This window comes from Fundulus heteroclitus, chromosome 23 (assembly GCF_011125445.2).
Source record: "Fundulus heteroclitus isolate FHET01 chromosome 23, MU-UCD_Fhet_4.1, whole genome shotgun sequence".
Lineage (NCBI taxonomy): Eukaryota > Metazoa > Chordata > Actinopteri > Cyprinodontiformes > Fundulidae > Fundulus > Fundulus heteroclitus.
In genome coordinates, this window is record NC_046383.1 from 29,692,444 (window position 1) to 29,715,002 (window position 22,559).

The following is a 22,559-nucleotide window of genomic DNA, read 5'->3' on the forward strand; positions in this document are numbered from 1 at the left end:
TTTTGCATTCAGTGTGGCATTGTGCTCAAGCTGAAGTCAAGTCGGATTTATTTTTAAAAGGCTTCAAACAAACTAGGTTCACTCCAAAATGTTTCAGATCTCAGAAGGGGACACAAACAAAATGCAAATAAAAGCGAGATGAAAGGAAGGGAAACAATTCCCCTCTGAAAAAATGACGAGTTTATGGGGAGGAGGAGAAGAAGGAGGGCACAACAAGGTGTAAAACTTACAGCATCTGTCAGTTCGCTTTTTCTGCATCTATGATGCAGGAGATGGCGCTTCTTTCCGCAGGTGTGCGACTGCGGGTTTGTTCGCATGACGCGGGTGTGTGCACGCACGTCCCTGGATCGCTTTCTCCCACGGGGATCTTTGCATGTTCAGACAGATGTTTTCTGACTCTCTTGCGTAGCAGAGGTCAGCTCCCCATCTCTCTCTTGTCTTCCATTCATCTTCCCCACTTCTCTCCTTTCACGAGCATCTGTTCTTCACTGGCCCTGCTGGTGTCACCTGCGTCCCAGTGGTATCACGGCGGAATCAGGTCACGTTGTAAACTGGTTTCCAGTACAGCTGCAGTTGCAATGGGAGCTCACTGACCCCTATCTACTCTAAACACTATTAAAGGAGAAAAAGGAGGAAAGGCATTTATTAGCATGTGAAGAACTGCGATGCTTTGTGAAAGTATTTATTCCTCTGGAATGTTTTTCATATTTTGTCACATTAAAGACACAAACTTTAATTAATCTTATTGGGATTTTCTGTGACAGAACTACAAAACGTACCACATGTTTGACCTACAGTAGTAAAGTGTTGGTAAAGAGCACTGAATGCAAAAGAACACCAGCAAAAGACATTGTGAAGATGCTTGGCTAAAGCCGGTAGGAGAATGGCATTACCAATAATGTGTGTGTGTGTGTGTGTGTGTGTACGCGCGTGTCCTTTCTGGCAATGTAGCATTACGAATTGTTGTCTCAATGCCAAAGAGACCCCAACAGATTTTACTTTCCCAAGTGGAGCCTTACTGCTTTCATCATAGTGCTTCACTTGATTTATATATGCAAGAAGCTTTGTTAGATTTTATGCTGGGACTATTTCATGTTCAATGGGCACAGGAATGGGAAGGTAGAAGAGGGGGAAAAAAAGAACAAAAACAGATGAGTCAAAATGCTAAAAGGGAAAAAAGGTGAAAGGGAAAGAGGAGAGGAAAGAGGGAGAGATGGCAATATAACCTCCTCTGAGTCTGCTTCTACACTTGCAAAGAGAGATGAAAAGCACAGCAACACCAGCCGATAAAGTATTACAGGTACAAACTACCAATGGTTTGGTACCATCACTGGACAATATACAGTATTGTTTAATACGAAATGTATAATGTGACATGTGAAGATAATAATAGGGGTTTTCTGTATAGAAGTGAATCTGTGAGCACCTGTAGGTGTTTGTGAGAGCGCGCTTGTGTATGTGAGGTTTATCCATAAGAAAAATGCTCAAAAGCGGATGTGAGGAGCCAAAGACCTGCCCACCAGAGCGCCGAGGCAGACGCCAGGGGAACCAGAATCCCAGATGCCCGAAGTGCCCCCCAGACAAAAGGTGCCCAACAGCGACCAACACAAGGAAAGCTGCCTGCCCCATCCCAGGGAAGAGCAGAAAGGAGCCCCACGAACTCTCCCAACAGCCGCAATACCGAAGCCCCCGGGAGCCGCTGCGATGTGCCTGTGTGCTCCACCGGCAGCCAGCTACGTCAGAGCGGATCCAGCCATAGGCCCTTGGCAGGGCCCTGACAGAGCCACGGGGGCCCAGGCCCCACAAAGCAGCCGCCAGGAGCAAAAACACCATCCTAACTGAGAAGTACAGAGGTGGCAGCACCATGTTTTAGGGTTTTGTTTGCTGCAAGACGGACTGTAGGACTACATAAAATGGATGGTGTCATGAGAAAAGAACATTATTTAATGCAGCAGTCTCTAAAGACATAGGCAAGGAAGTCAAATTTTGGCTGCAAATGGGTCCTCCATATAGTTAACGGTTCTAATCATGACGCAAAATTATTTACAAAGTGGCTTAAAAGGGTGGAAAAGTCAATGTTTTAGAGTGGAGTCTCGATCTCAGTCTATCAAAAAACTTTGTAAGAAGAGCTAAAAATGTGTCTTTTAGAAACGTGAGAAAGTTAAAAAGGGTGTGAATACATCCATCCACCTCTTCTGTATTTATTTCCTCAGTGGAGGAAATAACCCATGGGGGTTTGTAAACCTACTATCAACAATGCCTCTTAGGAGCTTCATGAAACCCAAGCAGAACGGCGCAACACATCCGCCCATCTCTCTTCCTCTCGCAGAGTGTTGCTTTTCTTGTCTAACTCCAGAGAAGATGAGAAATGGAGGAGGGCAAGTGTGATCACGCAGGTTGACAAAGCAGCCGCTTTGGTGTCTTCGCCCCACACGCATGTCTGCATATGTGCGCTTACACGGATCTTTGATCAGTACAAGAAAAGCAAAGTGCAAACAAACAGTCATTATGATGTATTCCACGTTTAGAAGCGCAAGAAGATGATGAAAGTGCAATATGTAGAGTTGCTGAAAGACAAAGAGAACTGTGCTGCGGAGCCAGAATTGAACGGCAGCTGCAACATCAATAACTCGCTGTGTTTCTCCAATAATGTAACGTTTCTGTTCAGACAGCGGTTAAGTTAAAGGCACGGACACTTTGTTATGACACTTCTCCTTTTTTTTTTTCCACTCTAAGGCGTTGCCGTGACAGAGAATGTTTCGCAGGCTCATTTCTAAGTCTGTCTGTTTGCTGTCAGCAAGATTGTCCAAACTGCAGCAGGCCACATTTCCTCCTGCTTGGTAGGAAAGTGGAGCATTAGCAAAGGAAGCAGAGTTGCTGCAAATCTTGATCAGTTTAATATTCAGGAGGAGACTTTGCGTTTGTGTGAGAGAAATCCATTTCTGCCTAGAAATGTCTGGAGAAGCATGGAATTTGAAATTAGTCTGTTCCATTTCTGCATGAGTACTGATAAAGTAATATAGACTTTGTAAAATACTGTGATGTTTGCAGGTTTCATTCTCTATTTTATTATCTAAAAGTAATCCATGGGCTTTATATCTATCCCTTTATCCCTGTTGGTCCTTCATCCAGCCATCAATCTGTCCATCCATCCAACCAATCATCCATTCATCCATCCATCAATCTGTCCATCCATCCATCCGTACGTCCATCCATCTATCATCCATCCATCCATCCATCCATCCATCCATCAATCTGTCCGTTCATCCATCAATCTGTCCGTCCATCCATCCGCCCATCCATCCATCCATCCATCCGTCCATCCATCCGTCCATCCATCTGTCCATCCATCCATCCATCATCCATCCATCCATTCATTCATCAATCTGTCCATCCATCTGTCCGCCCATCCATCCACCCATACGTCCATCCATCCATCCATCCATCCGTCCATCCATCCCTCCATCCATCAATCCATCCATCCATCTGTCCATCCATCCATCCATCATCCATCCATCCATTCATTCATCAATCTGTCCATCCATCCATCCGTCCATCCATCCCTCCATCCATCCATCATCCATCCATCCATTCATCAATCTGTCCATCCATCCATCCATCCATCCATCCATCCATCCATCCATCCATCAATCCATTCATCCCTCAGTCAACCTGTCCATCCATCCGTCCATACGTCCATCCATCCATCCATCCCTCCATCCATTCATCAATCTGTCCATCCATCCATCTGACCATCCATCCGTATGTCCATCCATCCATCCATCCATCCATACATACATTCGTTCGTTCATCAATCTGTCCATCAATCTGTCCATCAATCTGTCCGTCCATCCATCCGCCCATCCATCCATCCGTACGTCCATCCATCCGTCCATCCATCTGTCCATCCATCCATCTCTCTATCCATCCATTCATCAATCTGTCCGTCCATCCATCCATCTCTCCATCCATCCATCCATCCATCCATCATCCATCCATCCATTCATCAATCTGTCCGTCCATCCATCCATCTCTCCATCCATCCATCCATCCATCCATCATCCATCCATCCATTCATCAATCTGTCCATACATCCGTCCATCAATCTGTCCGTCCATCCATCCATCCATCCATTCATCATCCATTCCTCCATCCATCAATCCATCCATCCCTCAGTCAACCTGTCCATCCATCCATCTATTTGTTTCTTTGTTCATCTTTCATTGATCTGTTTCTTCCTTTCCTTACAGTAGCCAGTTTTGCATGTTTTGCATTTAAAGACTGATCACTGAGGAAATAAAAACACTCTGTATTCATACCTTTAAACTGACACAAAAAAGAGCAAAGTTATCCGGCACAGTTAACTTTGATATGAATTATGTGTGGGAAGCCTGTGCTGGAGATGCTCCCTTTACTTTACTTTTTGACGGCGTACATTTTAAACTAATTCCAAGCAGCTGTGCGCTGAGTCCGAGCACATAAGCAAAACGCTCGCTAAAGCCTAAGAAGTGAGGCAATTGTGCCGGTCTCCCTCTTATACTGTATAGTATGTGGTTTATTGATTTCCCTGAGCAAACCACACACACAATGAAGATGGGCTCAAACCTCCCAACCTCCCCGCTGCTTTGGAGAGAGAAAAGGGAGAAAGGTGATGTGTGAATGGGTGTTCTTGTCTGAGTCATGCCGGTTTGTTTTTCAGCTCTCTCACTCAACAGTCCATTAGCTCATTGTTGGAGGGGGCTGCTATTGGATTCAAGCTGACATGTTCCCTCAAGTCTGAGAGCAAGAGACGAGGGTGCATGCAGTGCTGAGTGCTCTAATATTGTTCGCAAGCACACACTCGCACGCGCGCGCATGCGTTCACATGTGACAAAGAATACTGGATAGAAAATGAGGGGATAAAGGAAAAGGGGAGGAAGACTTGATGAAAACAGGGAAGAAGAATGGTAAGGCAGAAAATGTGAAAGGAAATAGGAGAAAATGAAGTTCTCACCTGTCTTTGTTGCTGCAGTTTCCTTCTGTATGAGTTATTGATTGTTTTGACAATGTGAAACCTTGTCTGGATGATTGTAGGAGGGAAAAAATCTATAATTGGCTGGTAATAATGATATTTGCCAGCTGAAGAGCTTTATATTTGACCTACATAGAGACAAACACCTATTGTTACATAATAGGTCTGCTCTAATTTGGAATAATTCCCACTTAGGGAGCACAGTCTTTGATTTAATTTAGAATCCTGTTAACTTGTTTGTTTTTGTTGGGTTTTTTTTCTTTTGTCTTTCAGGGGCTGCCAACCACCACAGTCAGTCCACGCTGCAGCCTCCACTGCCCCCTCCACACAACCACCACAACCTGTCCCACCAGTCTGCAAACAGCCTAAACAGAAACACTCTGAGAGGGGGGCGGAACCCCATTCACGCCCCAGCTCCGGGCACAGGAGATGGACCGACCACCCCGGAGTCAGTCCAGCTACAGGACAGCTGGGTGCTCAACAGCAACGTCCCACTGGAGACCAGGTCAGGGGAACAATGTTTTTTTTTGTTTTTTTTGTTTTTTTTTGTTTTTTTCGCAGCTTACAAGGCAGAAACTTATAAGCACAACAGTGGAATCTACCCTGTGTAATCATTAAGGGTGTTAGGAAAAATCGGCTATTGAGCTTGATTTGTTCTTAATGGTGACCAGCAAGTCAGAAACCCAAAGTTCCGATCATCTTCTAGTCAGTAAACGCACCACGTGTAAGGACTAGTAGCTCTCACTGACTCTAGCAGTAGGGCTGGACCATATGGCCAAAAGTTATATCACAATATATTTCTTAATTTTGGTTGATATTACAACAGCAGTAATGATATAAACAAAATAAAAGCCACAGAAAGACTGCCAAGACTGCCAACAACAGATGCCTGTACAAACCTATGACATTTATTTTGCCATGTTTATAAAACTCCTCCAATATAACATTTTAGAAATATTTGCTTTAAAAAATAAAACATAAAACTGCATAAACCTTGGAACGTCAGTTGGTAACAAATGCTGTTATTATAGACTGTAATGTTTATTGAAAATATTAGAAATGTCATATCACCTTAATTGAATAATGTCACATATATATTGATATTGAATTATTGTCGACCCCTTACCAGCACTCTTTGGTGTGGATGGTGCGACTGAGTGAAAAAAAGGTTTGCAGTTGTCAGCATCAAGGAGGTGTTTACAAATTAAACCAGAGGAAACGCAGAGATGTAAGAAGCCATGAAACAACTGAATTCTCCTTTGCTCCTTGCAGATATAATTAACAAACAATGACACTAGGACAACTAGAAAAAAATTTAAATGCTGTTCTTATATGTCCTTATGGTTTAAGAAAAAATTTAATTGGCCACAATCACTGTTGACAGGCGCAAAACCTGCAAAAGTGGGTGTCTGAGATTGGACAAAAATATTTCAGATCGGTGCAGTTCTAGAAATCCTATAGGGCTCTTATGAGAGATTGTATCTTGGCACACTGTAGTTCATTATTAAGATGCCTTGGTATTTCAAAGTGAAGTCAACCCTTTAAGCATGTTAAGATCGACACCCAGCTACAGTAATGTTGAGGCTCTTATTTTGAAATGGAAATACTTTCTTACCTCCCCTTTTCTGTCGGCAGTTTCAGCTAATAATGACTGAATGTTGTGTTACAAAGGCATTAAAGAAACCTCTACCAAGTGCATTTTGGGATCGCAGTAGAAAAAGAAACAAAAAAAAGTTTGGGAACTGGGTATACTGTGTTTGAATGAAGCTGACATCTGATGCTCAGCTTCCTGTCAATGCCAATCTATAGATTACTTTACGTGTTTGTAAGGAGTCTGGACCATATTTCATCATCTTTAGGTCGATATCTTATCAACTAAACTTAATCAAAACAAATCTACATGAAACAGACATTCACAGTTTGACATTTGTAAAACATTTACCTTTTAATGCCTTTACTGCCAGGACCACCTTAGTATTAGATGAGCATAAACCAGACACTTCTAAGGATTTAAGCTAAAAGCTACCGTAACTGACCATTTAATTGGCAACAAGACGGCCTCGTAGCAACACTATCTACTGAGCCGCAGAAGCCGTCTAAACTTGTCTCTCTAAATACGAGCTAACTTTTTTGCCCTAAAGTGAATTTGCAGTTTACATCACTCAAACGGGTTTATTGAATAGGTAAATTTGTATTCCGCAACGGTTCGGAGAAAGCGTTTAAAATCCAGCAGAGTCGGTGTTATAAAAAATTGAAAGGTGTGACGCAATTAAGATGAAAGCTCCTCTTTGAACTCTCCAGTCAATAATAATTTCTGACTTTGAGAAGGAGGGAGCTGCAGACTATGGGTCCAACCGCGGTGCAAATCCATACCATTTAAAACACATCAGACGACACCAAGCCTCGGAGTTATCACCAAATTCTTAGAATGAAGATATAAATAAATGTGGACCAACTCGTAGAAAGGTTGGACTGCAGTTATCAGGCAAACCCAGACAACAATAGCTACTGGTATCTTTCAAAAGTGCTTGCACTTTTTCCCATTCCCTGGTTCCCATGCTGCAACTGCCAACTTTAATGTATCTCGTAATTTTTTTTTGCGATACAACAACAAAAAGCAGTGCAAATGTGTTCATTTGCCCATTTACTCTGACACCCTTCAATGAAATTAAAGTGTGATCAATTCAGAAGCTAGTTACTCAACAGTTTTTTTTTCTAATTTAATCTCAGCGTAAGGCCATCCTTTTAATCTAGCTGGCCAAGTAAGGAGAGCAATAACCAGCCAAGCTCCTCATAGTAACCCAGGTAGTAGAGTCTGTAGACATGACAACTATTAATCGTGAACTTCACAATTCTGACAGGAGTTAGATCACTTTCCACCAAGACAATGCCTCTTTGAATCGTATTGTTACTGAGAAGTGCTGTAAAAATAAACTTACCTTGGCTTGCCCTGCCTCTAAACAATAAAACACAAGGAGCAAATTTTTCTGTCTCTAGATGGGAAGTGTTGGTAGAGACATATCCCAAAAAACTTATAGTTGTAGTTGTGGTAAAAGGTGGTTCCATAAAGTGTCCTTATACTTCCACTGTACAATTATGCACTACGTTGTGTTGGTCAGTCAAATAAAATCCTACTGAAATACACAGAAGTTATAGCATGCCAAAAAAGCAAACAAGTAACAGAGTGTGAATAATATTTAAAGGATCTGTACATAGAGTCGGACTGATTATATGAACCAGGGGTCAGGAGGAACACTCCTGCGAACTTTCCCTGCGAACACCCCACAGGATAATCTGCAAATGATTATTTACCCAATTTTGTTCAGAGAGGAACCTCTAGCGTGCAACCCTCCGAATCACAAAAGGAAATGACTCCTGAGTGTGTGTCACTCGGAAGCATTCTCTACCCCATCACAAAGCCTGACACAAAAAGCTACGCATATCAAAGCTATTATGCATGCTACCTGGAGTGAGCTGGCAGGAAATACAAACCACTTTCACACACGCTACACGTGTGCCTTTGCCAGTACACAAAGAACACTTACTGGGCGAACAGAGCATTCATGCAGGGTATTACTATTCATGAGGCATGCAGTTAGAGGGACGCTGCCGTCATCCCCGCTAGCATGCTCACCGCCCATCGCGCTTAACGTTTTTTTACCCTGCAAGCTGCGGAGCTGTGCTTCTCCTGCTGGGCACTGGAGCTTCCAGCCCTGATGGGTCCAGATAAGCTCCCCCGAGTGCTGGCCCAGTGCAGTATTTATGAGGCCGGGGCCATGTTTAATTCAGCCACACTGATATCGGGTCTACACTCAGCTGGTGCCGAAGCAACGCGTTGTTATGCTGGATCGGCAGGAGGCACGGTGTCAGAGCACCTTTCAAATGAGAGAGATCCTTGCGGTTGCTTATCAGGACCTGTGTTGCCGTTGGGACGTGCAAATCATTCGGAGAGAGATTGTTTTTTTTTTATTTGTTATTTGTGTTGTCTGAAAAGACTGGGGAAGGGGGGGGGTCTCTGGTGAAGCAAAATTGAATTATGAATTTATTTATTCCACCAGGGATGAGCATGACTGCCATATTGCAGAGAACCAGCACCCCCCCACACCCCAAAGTTTGCAATGTTTGTCCATGTTCAGGTGGCAGGGTTGGGCATGGCTCAGAGCCGGTTGCTGTGACTGGAGCCCAGAACTCCACCCTCGGGCCCAGATTGAGCCCCCGCTGCTCGGTGGTCCTGGCTGCAGCAGAGGACGAGGAGGGAATGTCTGGAGCCGTTGGAGCTTGTGATTGGGCCGCAGCCAGCAAGGCAGAGCCAAAAAGTCACACCAACCTTGCGCTGGCAGCGCTGATCCTCCATCTCATTATAACCGGCAGCTATAGGAAATGATGAGCAACCTGCTCGATGTGAGCGAGCGAGCGAGCGACTGCTCCTGATTGAGTACATTTGTGTTTACTGTGTGATTACATCCAAGCATGTGTGCTCCCGGCAATTGTGACGGCCCCCTGCTATGATCATATGTAAATCCTGGCATTTGGTGTCCACTCGTTATGGTGAATGTGCCTGTGTGTGTGTGTGTGTGTGTGTGTGTGTGTGTGTGTGTGTGTGTGTGTGTGTGTGTGTGTGTGTGTGTGTGTGTGTGTGTGTGTGTGTGTGTATGTGCATGTGGCTTGACCCAATACTTTGACAGCCCTGGGAGGATGAAGATTGATCACCTAAGGGCACTCTAGGGCTTGGATGACTGGCAGAGAAGGAGAGAGATAGAAATTGACAATCGGGGAGCGGGAAGATAGCGGGGAAATATCAGACGGTGGAGGAGTGGGGGCAAAGGAAAGGGTTTACGGTAGAGGAGGGAGAGATAAAGAGGGGGCGAGAGGCAACGAAATTGAGAGAAGTGGTGATTGAAGGAGATTGTTTTGGGGAGTGTGTGTGAGAGAAGATAGAAAGGCCGAGCAGGGAGATTGGGACCCGAAGAACATGGATACATTTACCGGTGTGAGATAAATGACTGTAGATGGCTCACGCCACCGATGGTGTGTGCGTTTGCAAGACCAAGCGAGAAAAAGAGTAGAGGAACACATTTTTCCACGCGAGGGCGAGTGCACATGTGTATACATGTGTTGCAGCATTTTGTGAGAAAGCACCTGATTTCCAATTGGTCCCTTGGAGCCTTTTTGCCTCGCTGATGCCAGGTTCAATCTCTCTCTGTGATCTCAGGACGTTCTCCAGCACCCCCTGCCCACTCCACTGTGGGCCACAACTCTGAGGGAGAAATAAGCTCCCCGAGAAGGCTCCGGCATCTCAATTTATCTGGAGAGAACAGCAGAGTGGGGGGTTAGGGAGGGTGGGTTACTTTCAAATGCATTACTGTGGTGACAGGAGAAGATGCAACCTGTGGGAAAGGATGGAGAAAAGATTTATTTTCAGCTCTGCAACCGCTCCTGTAATGTGCAATCATTACTCCCTAATGTTATGCAAAGTTTATTAATGGCATGACCTTGCATTCTCTTAACGTTTGCTTTGAAAATAATATTCAAGTTTTTTTTTCTCTGTTCTTCTAATAACCTGAATTTGCTTTTTTCCAACTCCACTCTCTTTTTAGCTTTTTATTTTAAAAACAAAAGTGGATCTTTTGAGGCTTGAATTCATGAACAGTGTTCAGTACTCCTTAAAATGTACTGGCATCAAATAAATGGTACCTAAAAATGTTTTTTTTTAATAGTTAACATATTCCCAGAAGCTAAAATAAAAATATGCCTACATGCCAATTGTATATTGCAGCTACCATCTTAAATTAGCCTTTAAATAATAGCTCTGATTTTCCGTGTTCACTTTGGACTGGTTTACTGTTTTAAATGGCTGGTTTTGATGCTTAAATTCAGTACTTTAGTTCCCTAAGATCTGTTATTGCTGGTAACTAGGGGTATAATAATACATCCAGATCAGGAGACTCGATGATACATGAGATTTGGAGCACAAGAATGAGACTACATTTATTTCAGCAATATCTTTTTTTTTTTCAGGGTTTTTTCTCATGAAAAAAAATGTTTACAAAAATGATAAATTCCAAAAACTGGCTTTTTAAAGAATCTGTAATCGTATTCTAGTCCAGACATGACAAAACTATGTTGTGTTTTTGACATGTCTCATTCTACAGTGATGTTTGGCCAATAAAAACTGTAACTGCTCCTGTTACAGGTTTCATTAATGTCAAACTGTATTTTAAAGATTAGTGTAAAATCGTTCAGCTGGGCACAGCAGTGGCGGAGGGGTGGACCCATGGTCGGAGTCCTCAGTCCTCGAAGTGGACCTTTGCCATGTCTCCCCTAGAATAAAACTGTAATGAAATATGCTTAAATAAATAAAAGGCACAACAGATATAACACCTATTTAGCATTTTAATTTAACTATTTAGCATTTTAATTTAAATCTGGACTTAATTTAGCAAATTAAGTGCCGAGACACATTTAAAAGACTGTGAAATAATCCTTTAATTTAGCTCCAAAGTAGATGCGGCTAGTGGTTTATCCCATCAGGACAGCCTCACAGTACTTATACATGCATTTACATCTGGTCTGTCATTCAGTCACTGTTTGTTCTTCACACAAGGGGCCCAAACGTCTGCCAGAGAAACCCTTTAAACATAGTAAAGACTGGTGTATATGGACTGAACATATTTAAAACTTATCTAATCATAACAACAACTCAAGGCACTTTTACACTGGCGGTCTGGCGCTACATTTGCCCAGATGCCTAAAAATGCAAGACGACTGCTATTTTGAGCCCAATTTACCCCATTATTCGTTGCTTCTGTAACTGTTACATTCATACTCTGAGGCCAAAAAATGAGCTTAGACTGTGGCGAGACTTAGGGCATTCCTATATTGTGACGTAGTAACAGCTGTAATGTTGCTCTCTTGTCCAGTGATGGGTACACTTGAGGTTGGTGGTATTCTTGTGCTTTGGCTGTTGAAAGCAAAAGGAAGATGAATTTCTTTTTTTTTTAGACAGTTGGCCTATAGATCCTCAGCTTTCCCAGTTCATTTGCTGAGGTGCAAGACCATAACTGTGCAAGATGATAAAACCTGCATTACCTCTCAATTACTAAAAGTAACAGAGTAACAGCGGTTTGTTTGGATGTCGGAGATACAAAACTGTGGATTTACATTCCATGAGTCACAGTCTGACGTTAACCGCAGATTAATCACAAAAGGTCAGTGATTTAATCATCTGTCGAGGATGAGCAGTTTCATGACACATTCTGGATTAAATCATGCATTAAATCATCATGTGCCATGCATTAATTAACCGCTTTTTAGTTTATGCCGCGGGTAGACATGGAAGAGATGTTTATCTTTATCTAAAACAAGCAACAGTTACATTGATCTTGAACCAATAAACAGGCGTTATACAACCAAGGTTATAAAACTGGGCATTTAATACCTTAAATGTTTAAAAATGATGTTACATAAATGTGTTTTTCATTTCATTAAGTACAGTTTTGAAAATAGAGCAAAAGCTTATAGGTACCTTATAGGTGGGTCCTAAACCCACCAACTCACTGAAGCTTATAAAACTGAGTGGAGGGCCTTCAGATTATCTTTAGAGATCAAGTAAAAATAATAATTGCATACCATAATTTTAGTAAAATGCTTTGATCCATCAATGTTCCTCTACCAAAAATTGAGTACAGTGGAGAGGACGGCGCTCCGGACCCTGCCTCTGAGTCCAGCTAACATGTGGGCGAAGCTGCCGGTCTGCAGAATCTCATTCTCTGAGTCATGACCCACATCTTATGACCATTGGGGGGGAACAGGAACATGCAGTAATATCAAATAAATTAGATTCTGCTTTCTGACGAGGCTCATTTGTAAGATTAAAAGTATCTTTTGAAAGTAACAGCCTTTAAGCAGTTCTTAAACATGATTTTCACTAAGCCCACGTCAAAATGTGTTTTAATGGTCTGATGTAATGGTCTAATCTTAAATGTCATGTTTTCATTAGCTGTAAGCAGAAAGCCACTGTGATAAAACTGATATAAAGGCTTGAAAACATCAGAAGAAAAGCGGTCCACTCAGTGGATTGGGTTATCAACATAAATTATCATTTTAGTAATATTCTAATTTATTGAATATTAGGTTTAGTTTTGGTGCAACTCATTTAGATCAGAAAAGTTCCCACACACCTGCAGAGGAGGCCTCAGTTTATCTGTGGACACCCTGACCCAATCTACCAATGAAGATGATTAAACTCCTCCACTGAATGCAGGGACTCGTCCCCGACCTGCACGGTGGGACCCGCCATTTTTCAGTGGGAAACCATGGAGATGACTCTCATCCCAGTCGCCTCCCAAATCAGCTCCGAACAGCCCAAGTCCACTCTGGAGGTCATGGCCTGAAGAGCAAAACTGAGACCCTGAGGTCCTCACACCCGACATTTTGTCTTTCTGCGAGCACATCCTTACTTCCCAAGTATGTTCAACACAAACACCATCAGTGACAACGGGCTGCACTTGACAGTACAGCCAGCCTGTATCTCTGAGAATTTGGACCCAGCTCTGGCGTTGCCTTTACACGAAACAAATGTACTCTGGCCCGCCAAACCTCAATGACCCCCGCCAAGATATGGCCCTCTTTTGCAGAGCCGAGAAAAAGCCCAAACAGCTCCTCCTGGATCTGAGCTTTCGTGAAACATCAGCCAATGTTTCTTTTCTTGTCTGTCATCAAAGCAATCACCTGAATAAACACCCATCGTACGGTATCCATCCGGCGCTTCTGTGTTTTTTCTTTTTTTTTATTTTCCTTCTTGCAATTACAGCAAATAACACTTTGTTTTCCTTCACCATGCTCCCCTCCCAGAGAGCCTGGCGTTTCATTCTCAGATCTGAGTGTTTTCCAGGCACTCCCTTAACGAGTCGACCTCCCTTAATTGTTCTCTACATCTGACGTGTTGACGGTGCGCCTCAGACTGCCATCCTGAGCGACCACATATTAGTCAGAGTCGAGAAAATGAACCATGTATCTGTGGCTGTGTAAAAGCATGTGTGTTTGTTCGCTCAGGGGGAATGCCAGCTTTGACTTGCCGCTAATTACCCAGCATGCTCTCTGTTCTGTGGTTAATTGTCCAGGTCCTCGCTACCTCTCGGCGGAACGTTAACGTTTGGGGGGGTGGGGGAGGAAAACGCATCCTGTCTTTTTCTCGTTGGCTGTCTTCTAGTGCATAGCCTTCTGTCTCCATCCTCTGTCCTTTATGTCACTTGTTGCTCAGCGGGGACGCAAATTAAACCTTCGGCTGCGGCTACAGGACAAGCTCATGAAAGGAAATTCACATAAATCCGCGCCACCCCGTGTGTGGGTGCTTAGCTCTAAGTCTCTGTGTAAATGCTCGTCGGGGTGTGTGTGATGTAGGTTTTTGTTTGTTCGGAGTGTTCGTGTGTTGAAATCGTAAGATGCGATGACAGCGGGGGGGGGGGGACGGCGGCTGGGAAGTAGGGGTAAGAAGGGTGGCGGGGTCTCTGTCAGCTTTCTCTAATTATGTGTGGCATTTCCATACTGGACCACTGTCAAAAAAATAAATAAATCACACACACAGATGCACAAACACACACACACACACGCGCGCGTAAATACACAACCCACCCCAGCCTAATGATACAGAGCTGTGATTGCTGGCTGCCTGCTATGATAGAACCCCTCCATTGCCGTCCACAACATAAATCAATGTCAATTACCTCCCCAGAGCACATTAGACACTTTCCATTCCTGCTCGTAATTAGTGCGGACCGTAGACATATTCCCATCCCACACAGGCGCGCGGAGCGCCGTCTGCACACAAACAACAAAGCCTTGGACTGAAACGCTTTCACTGGGCGAAGTTCAAATGCATACCAGCACATCAGAAATCACATGCATTGTGTCGCGCAGAACGCAAGCGGCTCACCGGCTCGCTCTCGCACATTAGGAGTATTGTAATTAATTAGCGCCGGCCTTGCCATCACAGAGTGCTTCAATGGCTGTGAAAATGAGTTCAAGCAGACACACACTGCTTGACCTTGGAAAAGCGTACGCATGTTGAGTGTGGGTTTTTGCGCATGCATGCATGCATGTGCATCCCTGCGTTTGGCAGCATATAGGAATTTTCCATGCATAATAAAAAGGATTGTGGGGGGGGTGACACTAAGAGCAAGGTATTTTTAGACAATAACATCATATTTCCTTACATGTCAACTCCTTATGCTCTTTCTGCCTCTATCTGTCAGGTGTGTTTGTGTTCCTCCCCATGCCCCCCACCCACCATCCCCCCCGTTTTCCTCAGTCTCATGCAACGCACCTGACAGGTAATGGGAGAGGAAAGGGGAAGGAGGGGAATCCAGGGGGACAGCAATCCTACAATCAGTGGTATAAAATGTAGAAAGAGAGAGAGAGAGAAGGGGGACCAGCACCAACTGACTGAATAATTGATAGAGAGAGTGGAGCAGTGCTCCCAAAACAAATCTTTATGCCTGGAGCTCATTACCTGCTTTTTTTTTTTTTTTTGTTTTAAGAGAAAAAGACACAAGTACACACACTGTTGTGCAAAAGCAGTGATTAAAGGCGTCAAAGTGATAGGGGGACCTCAAAGCACAGTTAAGCTCTAGTTTCCTTCTCCTTACAGCGCACCGAATGCTCTCAATGCTAGTGACAGTGGGCCGCATTAGAAAGAGGACAGCCCTGACACACATCCATGCAGACATGAGTCACAAGTCCTGGGCTGGAGGCGGAGAAGAGTGACAAATCCAGTTGATGGAGGAAGAAAAACATATAACCCTCAAACCTCACTCTAGTTATGAGACTGTCTTCACTGAGACTGAGACAAGAAGTTTAGGGTTTAGTACTTTTACTTGGAATTTATCACAAAGGTAAAGAAAGTATGTATATATATATATATATATATATATATATGTATATATATATATATATATATATATATATATATATATAATTCTTAATTTTCTGTCATTTAGAGGTAGTAAAGCCTGACACAATAAGGATATTTTTTATGATTACATTCATAGTTTGAATGTAAAAACTGTCAGCTGCAGCCCCAGTAACTCAACCTGCTAAATTACTTGCTGTCAGTCGAGGCAGATGACCGTTCATACTGAGCCTGGTTCTGCTGGAGGTTTTTCCTTCCCGTTAATGGGGACTTTTTCTTTCCACTGTCGCTTCATGCTTGCTCAGTATGAGGGATTGCTGCAAAGCCATGGACAATGCAGACAACTCTTCCTGTAGCTCTACGCTTCTTCAGAAGGAGTGAATGCTGCCTGTCAAGACTTTGATGCAATCAACTGGTTCCCTTATATAGGAAATGTTTTGACCAATCTGTATAATTTGATTGAATTTGACTTTGGAAAGTGCCTTGAGATGACATGTTTCATGAATTGGCGCTATATAAATAAAATTGAATTGAATTGAATTAAATAATAAAAAACAAATAACAGTCTTTAAATTATGTGCACATTATTTTGATGATCAAGTCACTCTGGGTTACATCTAAAATTGTAAGTGCTTGTCACATTTTCCAGTGGCGTTTACAATGCTAGAGAGATTTTACTGGCTGCTGCAGCCCCCGGTTTGTCTTGTGAAATGCTCTGTCGCGTGCTCAGGTCTCCCTGGCTGTTCCAAGACAGGTGAGCAGAGAACAGCTGAAACAGTAGTAAAGCACTGCATTTTGAGCAGAGCATCTGTTTCTGTACATTTTGTTCACCCAGGATTTACTGTAACGACAGTAAAATATGTTACAAGCTGAATTGTTAATATTTCATTTCAAATCAACACAGAGCCCTAATATGCAAGATTGTAACTGCTCTCACTGGAAATGTTATGAGCAGGATCAAGACATGATTTAATTGAAGACTATAGCTGTGTGTGTGGAGCCAAGTATATTTTCAGAAACAGAAGAAAGCATAGAATAAAAACATGTTTTACCTATGAGGCATACAAAAGCCTTAAAGGGCAAAACTACAAATTTTCATCAAAATGATTAGTATACATCCACAGAACGTCTAGAGTGGTGCAGAATAAAAGTATTAATTTTACTGAAAAATAAATATATAGTAATTGTTTTATAAATTTTACTTCTGGTTACGATGCCAACATCAACACAGAAGGATTCTGAACCAACAGGAATAGTAGGATGAAGTCACGTGAGACAGAGCTCGAGCATTTACCAGATCCTAGGATTGCCGTGATAGGCTGAGAAATGGCTTCTTCACTGCGTTACAGTCCTTTAGATTCAAGTGGACCAAAAAAAAGAAGCAAAACGAGGGTGAACATTGGTCAAGCTTTGGTGCCGACTATAAGAAGCAAAGGAGAAGCCACGCGGAGGTTGCCGCTTTCCTTCAGGGCACATAAGTTAAATGTTTGCTAATGCTAAGAAAAGGACCAGGCAAACAGTACAATTGAAATTTGGAACGAGGGCGGACAAATGTGAATGCGCCACCTATTGGGTGGGAGGAGTTATTTTCTTTGAAGCGCACAAAAACTGAGATAATGCTGGGACTCTGAAGCAAACAAAAAATTACTTTTTAAAAGAGGCAACATACCGATGTCCCTGGCGTTTAAGCAAGAAACCCACTGCAATGTCTTCCCTTTTCAGCCCTCAACCCCCAAGGTCAGCAATTCCGAGCGTTTGATGAAAAACACATATCCTCTCTTCCACAAACAAGACAACTTCCACAAAGACTGTGAGGCAAAGTCCCTTTTTGCTCCATCTCTGAGTCAGGGAGGTGACCTTTCCTCCTGTGATATGTCAAACTCACCTGAGGGCTCTGTTCTGTCATACCACCTGAGGTCTGTGTGGGGGTCCTCATCCTTTCTCTGCGTGTGCGCCCAGGGTACGTGTCACAAAAGATGACACAAAAGGTTTTACCCATCCCCCTCCCCCTTCTTTCTTTTCACTGGCTTTTTATAAGATTGTAAATCTGCAACTGCAGTGGCTGCTTTTCTATAACAGGTTAGATTAAAAAGAATAAAACCGTGTTTGTGCGCGTGTGGCTCTGTTTAAAAATAAAGTGATTAAAAGCCTAGTGGGCTAGAAAACACTAAGCGGGAAAAGTAAGGAGAGCAGGAGTGTCACAGTGCGGGCACAAGCAGTGAAGGCAGAGGATAATAGGTAATATGAGTGAGAGGATGGGGGTTCAGATCCCTCTTTGATGTTCTTTCTGAGCTCTGACCCTGTCTGGACCACGAGAAAGAGGAGAAAGTGCTGCGGTCCTGATCCTGTTCAGCCATTAAGGCCAGAGACAGGACACTTCATAAGTGGTGTGGGGAGAAGAAAAGCGAGGGCACTGAGGGGGGAAAAAGTAAGGATGCATCAGGTGGAGGTCAAAACGAGACTGGAGCAGGGCTGAACCCCAGGCACAGTTCAAGGATGTTCTCACAAATAAGTTTATCGGACCGAAAAATAGAACAGAAGCTTACATCTAGGTCGCCTTCCGTTGAAATATTTTTTCTTACTCAAAAACAACAACAAAAAAATAGTACAGGGATCTATGTATACTTGTTAAATGTTTCATCGTCTTTCTCTTGACGTCTCCGCAGGCATTTCTTGTTCAAGACGTCCTCTGGGACAACGCCTCTCTTCAGCAGCTCCTCCCCTGGGTACCCCCTGACGTCCGGCACCGTCTACTCTCCGCCCCCTCGCCTGCTGCCCAGGAACACCTTCTCCCGCTCAGCCTTCAAGCTGAAGAAGCCGTCCAAATACTGCAGCTGGAAATGTGCGGCGGTGACGGCTATCGCAGCCGCCGCCCTGCTGGCCATCTTACTGTCCTACTTCATCGGTAAGTAGAGATGACAAGAAAGCTATACACAAAGACACGGCACCCTCCACTATCAATACACAGGACTGTCTCAGAAAATTAGAATATTGTGATAAAGTTCTTTATTTTCTGTAATGCAATTAAAAAACATGAAATGTCATACATTCTGGATTCATTACAAATCAACTGAAATATTGCAAGCCTTTTATTGTTTTAATATCGCTGATTATGGCTTACAGCTTAAGAAACCCAAAAATCCTATCTCAAAATATTAGAATATGGTGAAAAAGTATACTAGTAGGCTATTCAACTAATCACTTGAATCGTCTAATTAACTCGAAGCACTGCAGGGTTTCCTGAGCCTTGAAAAACACTCAGCTTGGTTCAGTAAACTAAATCACAAGTATGGTAGTGGTTAAGAGACGACATAAGATTCTCACAGTAACTGGTGTACTGACCATGGCATTACTGTCCTTGATTGACCTGCCAATTCCCCTGACCTGAACCCCATAGAGAATTTGTGGGGTATTGTGAAGAAGAAGCTGAAAGACACCAGAGCCAACAATGCAAATGAGCTAAAGGCCGCTATTGAAGCATCCTGGGCATCCATAACACCTCAGCAATGCCACAGGCTGATTGCCTCCATGCCACGCCGCATTGATGCAGTAATCTGTGCAAAAGGATTCCCAACCAAGTACTGAGTGCATTAATGGACATTTTCAAATGTTTGATTTTGTTTTGCTATGATAATTTTTTTTTACCTGGTCTGAGGAAATATTCTAATATTTTGAGATAGGATTTTTGAGTTTTCTTCAGCAGTACGCCATAATCAGCGATATTAAAACAATAAAAGGCTTGCGATATTTCAGTTGATTTGTAATGAATCCAGAATGTATGACATTTCATGTTTTTTAATTGCATTACAGAAAATAAAGAACTTTATCACAATATATATACTATATATATATATATATATATATATATATATATATATATATATATATATATATAATTTTTAAAACAGAAATAGGTTTAATGTGTATAGTGTCTATAGTATTTGGGTCTGGGAACTGAGATGACAATAGAAAAAGAAAAAAAATTGTATTTGTGTATTGATTTAATGAAATGTTTGGGAACTACACCCCGCTGAAAAACCCAATTTAGTCAGATTTTCAGTTCTTTGGCAGACTCCGCCAGATTTTCACGTAAAATAAAAAGTCTTAAGGAGACAAACTGGCCGATAGCATTGTGCGTGTTCGCCTTTTGTCTCGTGCCAGACCCGCTCGGAGCGTTTCCCGCTGAAAAGCCCAATCTTTGTCGTCGCGTCTGAACAAAGCTCCTGTTCCAGCTAAACTCTCAGCAGAGTGGAGCAAAACTTCCACGTTCATGTTTGTGATTGTGGGACCAAAATACAATTTTGTTTCCTGGCACCCCTCCCAAACAACCAGTTGGCGCGTGGATAACACGTAGCAGTTGTTTATGGGGACTAGGTGACCCCAGGATGCCACTTTTTTGTTGGAGTTCTCTAACAGTTGCTGATTTTTTTTTCACCACCCTCACCATTCTGCTCACTCTGCGTGGTGGCAAGATAAACATGGGTCCTCTTCCAGCTTTGTTTGTCACAGGTCCAGTTCTTTAAAACTTTTGAACTGTTGCTCTGACTGTAGATCTGAGCAGGTTTAGGTTATCTTTTAGCTCATAATCCCTTCAGATTGGCACATCCCTGCCCTAACTGAATGACACAGCTGGTTCTCTTGAAGAGAAGCTGGCGTCACGTTATACTTTAACCCTGGGGAAACCAATTGTGGGTTACTGTTTGCACATTTCTTGACACCTTGGATCAGTTTGCAAAAAGAAAACTTTACAATAAAAAAATAAAAATAGACTTAGAAAGCAATTCTTTTGCCAGAGTTTGGAACACCAGTTATTTTGTTTAAATCTATTATTTCTTACCGTGGCTACATCGCGCCCTCTTGATAGATGCACTTAAATGAAAGATTGGGTTCTAAAAAGTGTGAGATTTTGCCTCTGCAATAAAAGACGACTTTATTTTGAGGCTTTTTACACACCAGTTGTGCCAGTAACTGTGGCGGGGTGCTGAATACAAATGACCAAAATGCTGGGAAAGTGAAAGAATCCAGCCTCTGTCACACATGAACACCTCTTTTATTTCAAGTTCTGCAGTCCAGCTTGTGTTGTGCTAACCTACAATCCTTCAGCTTTGCTTTTTATTTTTTTTTTTCCCCCTCCCACGCCAGAACAAAAAAAAAAAGTGTCAAGTTAACGGCCCGCTACAAACACCAAGCAGAGTCGGGGCGTGTGAGCTTTGTCGCTTTAGCTTTGTCGTGCCGCTCTGTCAAAATCGGCCTCAGCAGATGCCTCGGCCTCCGCTCAGCCCTGGTAAACAGCCATTGGGACAAACACACACACACACACACGCGTGGCAAAGAAACACCAAGGCTGTTTGTCTGAGCAGGTATCAGTCAAAGTGGGGATCCTAACAGACCCAGCAGGAACCGGGATGTTTTTCACTGATCTGAAGCCACTGTGCGATACTTGAAGGAATGGCAGACACTCAGAGCACATCAGGAAGAAAATCTGATGCCTGTCGTCCGCGGGATCTGCTGGAATAAAGAGAAAGTGTTGCTCAGTGTGTGTGTGTGTGAGAGAGAGAGAGAGAGAGAGAGAGACAGAGAGACAGAGAGAGAGAGAGAGAGAGACAGAGACAGAGACAGAGAGACAGAGAGAGAGAGAGAGAGAGAGACAGAGACAGAGAGAGAGAGACAGAGAGAGAGAGAGACAGAGAGACAGAGAGAGAGAGAGAGAGAGACAGAGACAGAGACAGAGAGACAGAGAGAGAGAGAGAGAGAGAGACAGAGACAGAGAGAGAGAGAGAGAGAGAGAGAGAGAGAGAGAGAGAGAGAGAGAGAGAGAGAGAGAGAGAGAATGTGTGGGCATAGATTTGTTTCTCATACCCTGGCCGAGAGAATCCAGACCTGTGCTGTTTGTCTATGTGTGGGAGACACAGGAGGGAAAGAGGAGACGATTTGAAAATGCAAGAACGTCTGGATGTGCGCCTGTCTGAGAATGCATGTACATCTGTGTGTGTGTGTGTGTGTGTGTGTGTGTGTGTGTGTGTGTGTGTGTGTGTGTGTGTGTGTGTGTGTGTGTAAGGAGGCAGATGCGCCACTGAGCCCCTGATTGGCCTTCTACCCCAGAGACCACCGTCAACAGATGGGTGGATCTCAGGAATCAGTGGCATCAGCAGAAAGAGAAAACCCCTCACTGACTTCACATTAATTATTAATATAATTTTACATTATTTATGGATATATCCATACCATACGTTTTACATTGAAAACATATATCATTATATAGGGTATTGCAAAAGTATTCGTATCCCCTGAACATTTCCACACATGGTCATGTTAGAACAACCAAAGGTAATCTGTTTTATTCCTGATATACGGCATGTGATGACGAACACTTTGTGCCATATATCTTTGAAGTCGCCACAGACTCAGTTGTATTCAGGTCTGAACTTTGACTAGGTCACTTTGACACATGAATATGCTTTTACATCAGCAGTTGTATTGTAGGTCTGACCGTGTGTTTGGTATTTCTGAAAGGCGGACCTCTCTGTCAATTAGGGGGCCTCTGAAGGCAATTGATTGCAAAGCTTTTATCTGGGGGCAAGAGGGAGAAAAGGTCCTAAACACATGCACCACAAACTTTTCAGATACGTCTTTGTGGAC

General features: G+C 43.1%; 1 protein-coding gene across 11 annotated transcripts in view; it reads left to right on the forward strand.

Moving 5' to 3' along the window:
• Window positions 1-22,559, forward strand: part of tenm2 (teneurin transmembrane protein 2) — a 311,048-nt gene that overhangs the window by 228,433 nt on the left and 60,056 nt on the right. For all 11 annotated transcript variants that reach the window (XM_036127097.1, XM_036127098.1, XM_036127104.1 and 8 more), the window contains 2 exons: window positions 5,285-5,516; window positions 18,587-18,825. In XM_036127097.1, the coding sequence (XP_035982990.1) occupies window positions 5,285-5,516; window positions 18,587-18,825 (471 nt within the window). The remainder of the gene's footprint in view (window positions 1-5,284; window positions 5,517-18,586; window positions 18,826-22,559) is intronic.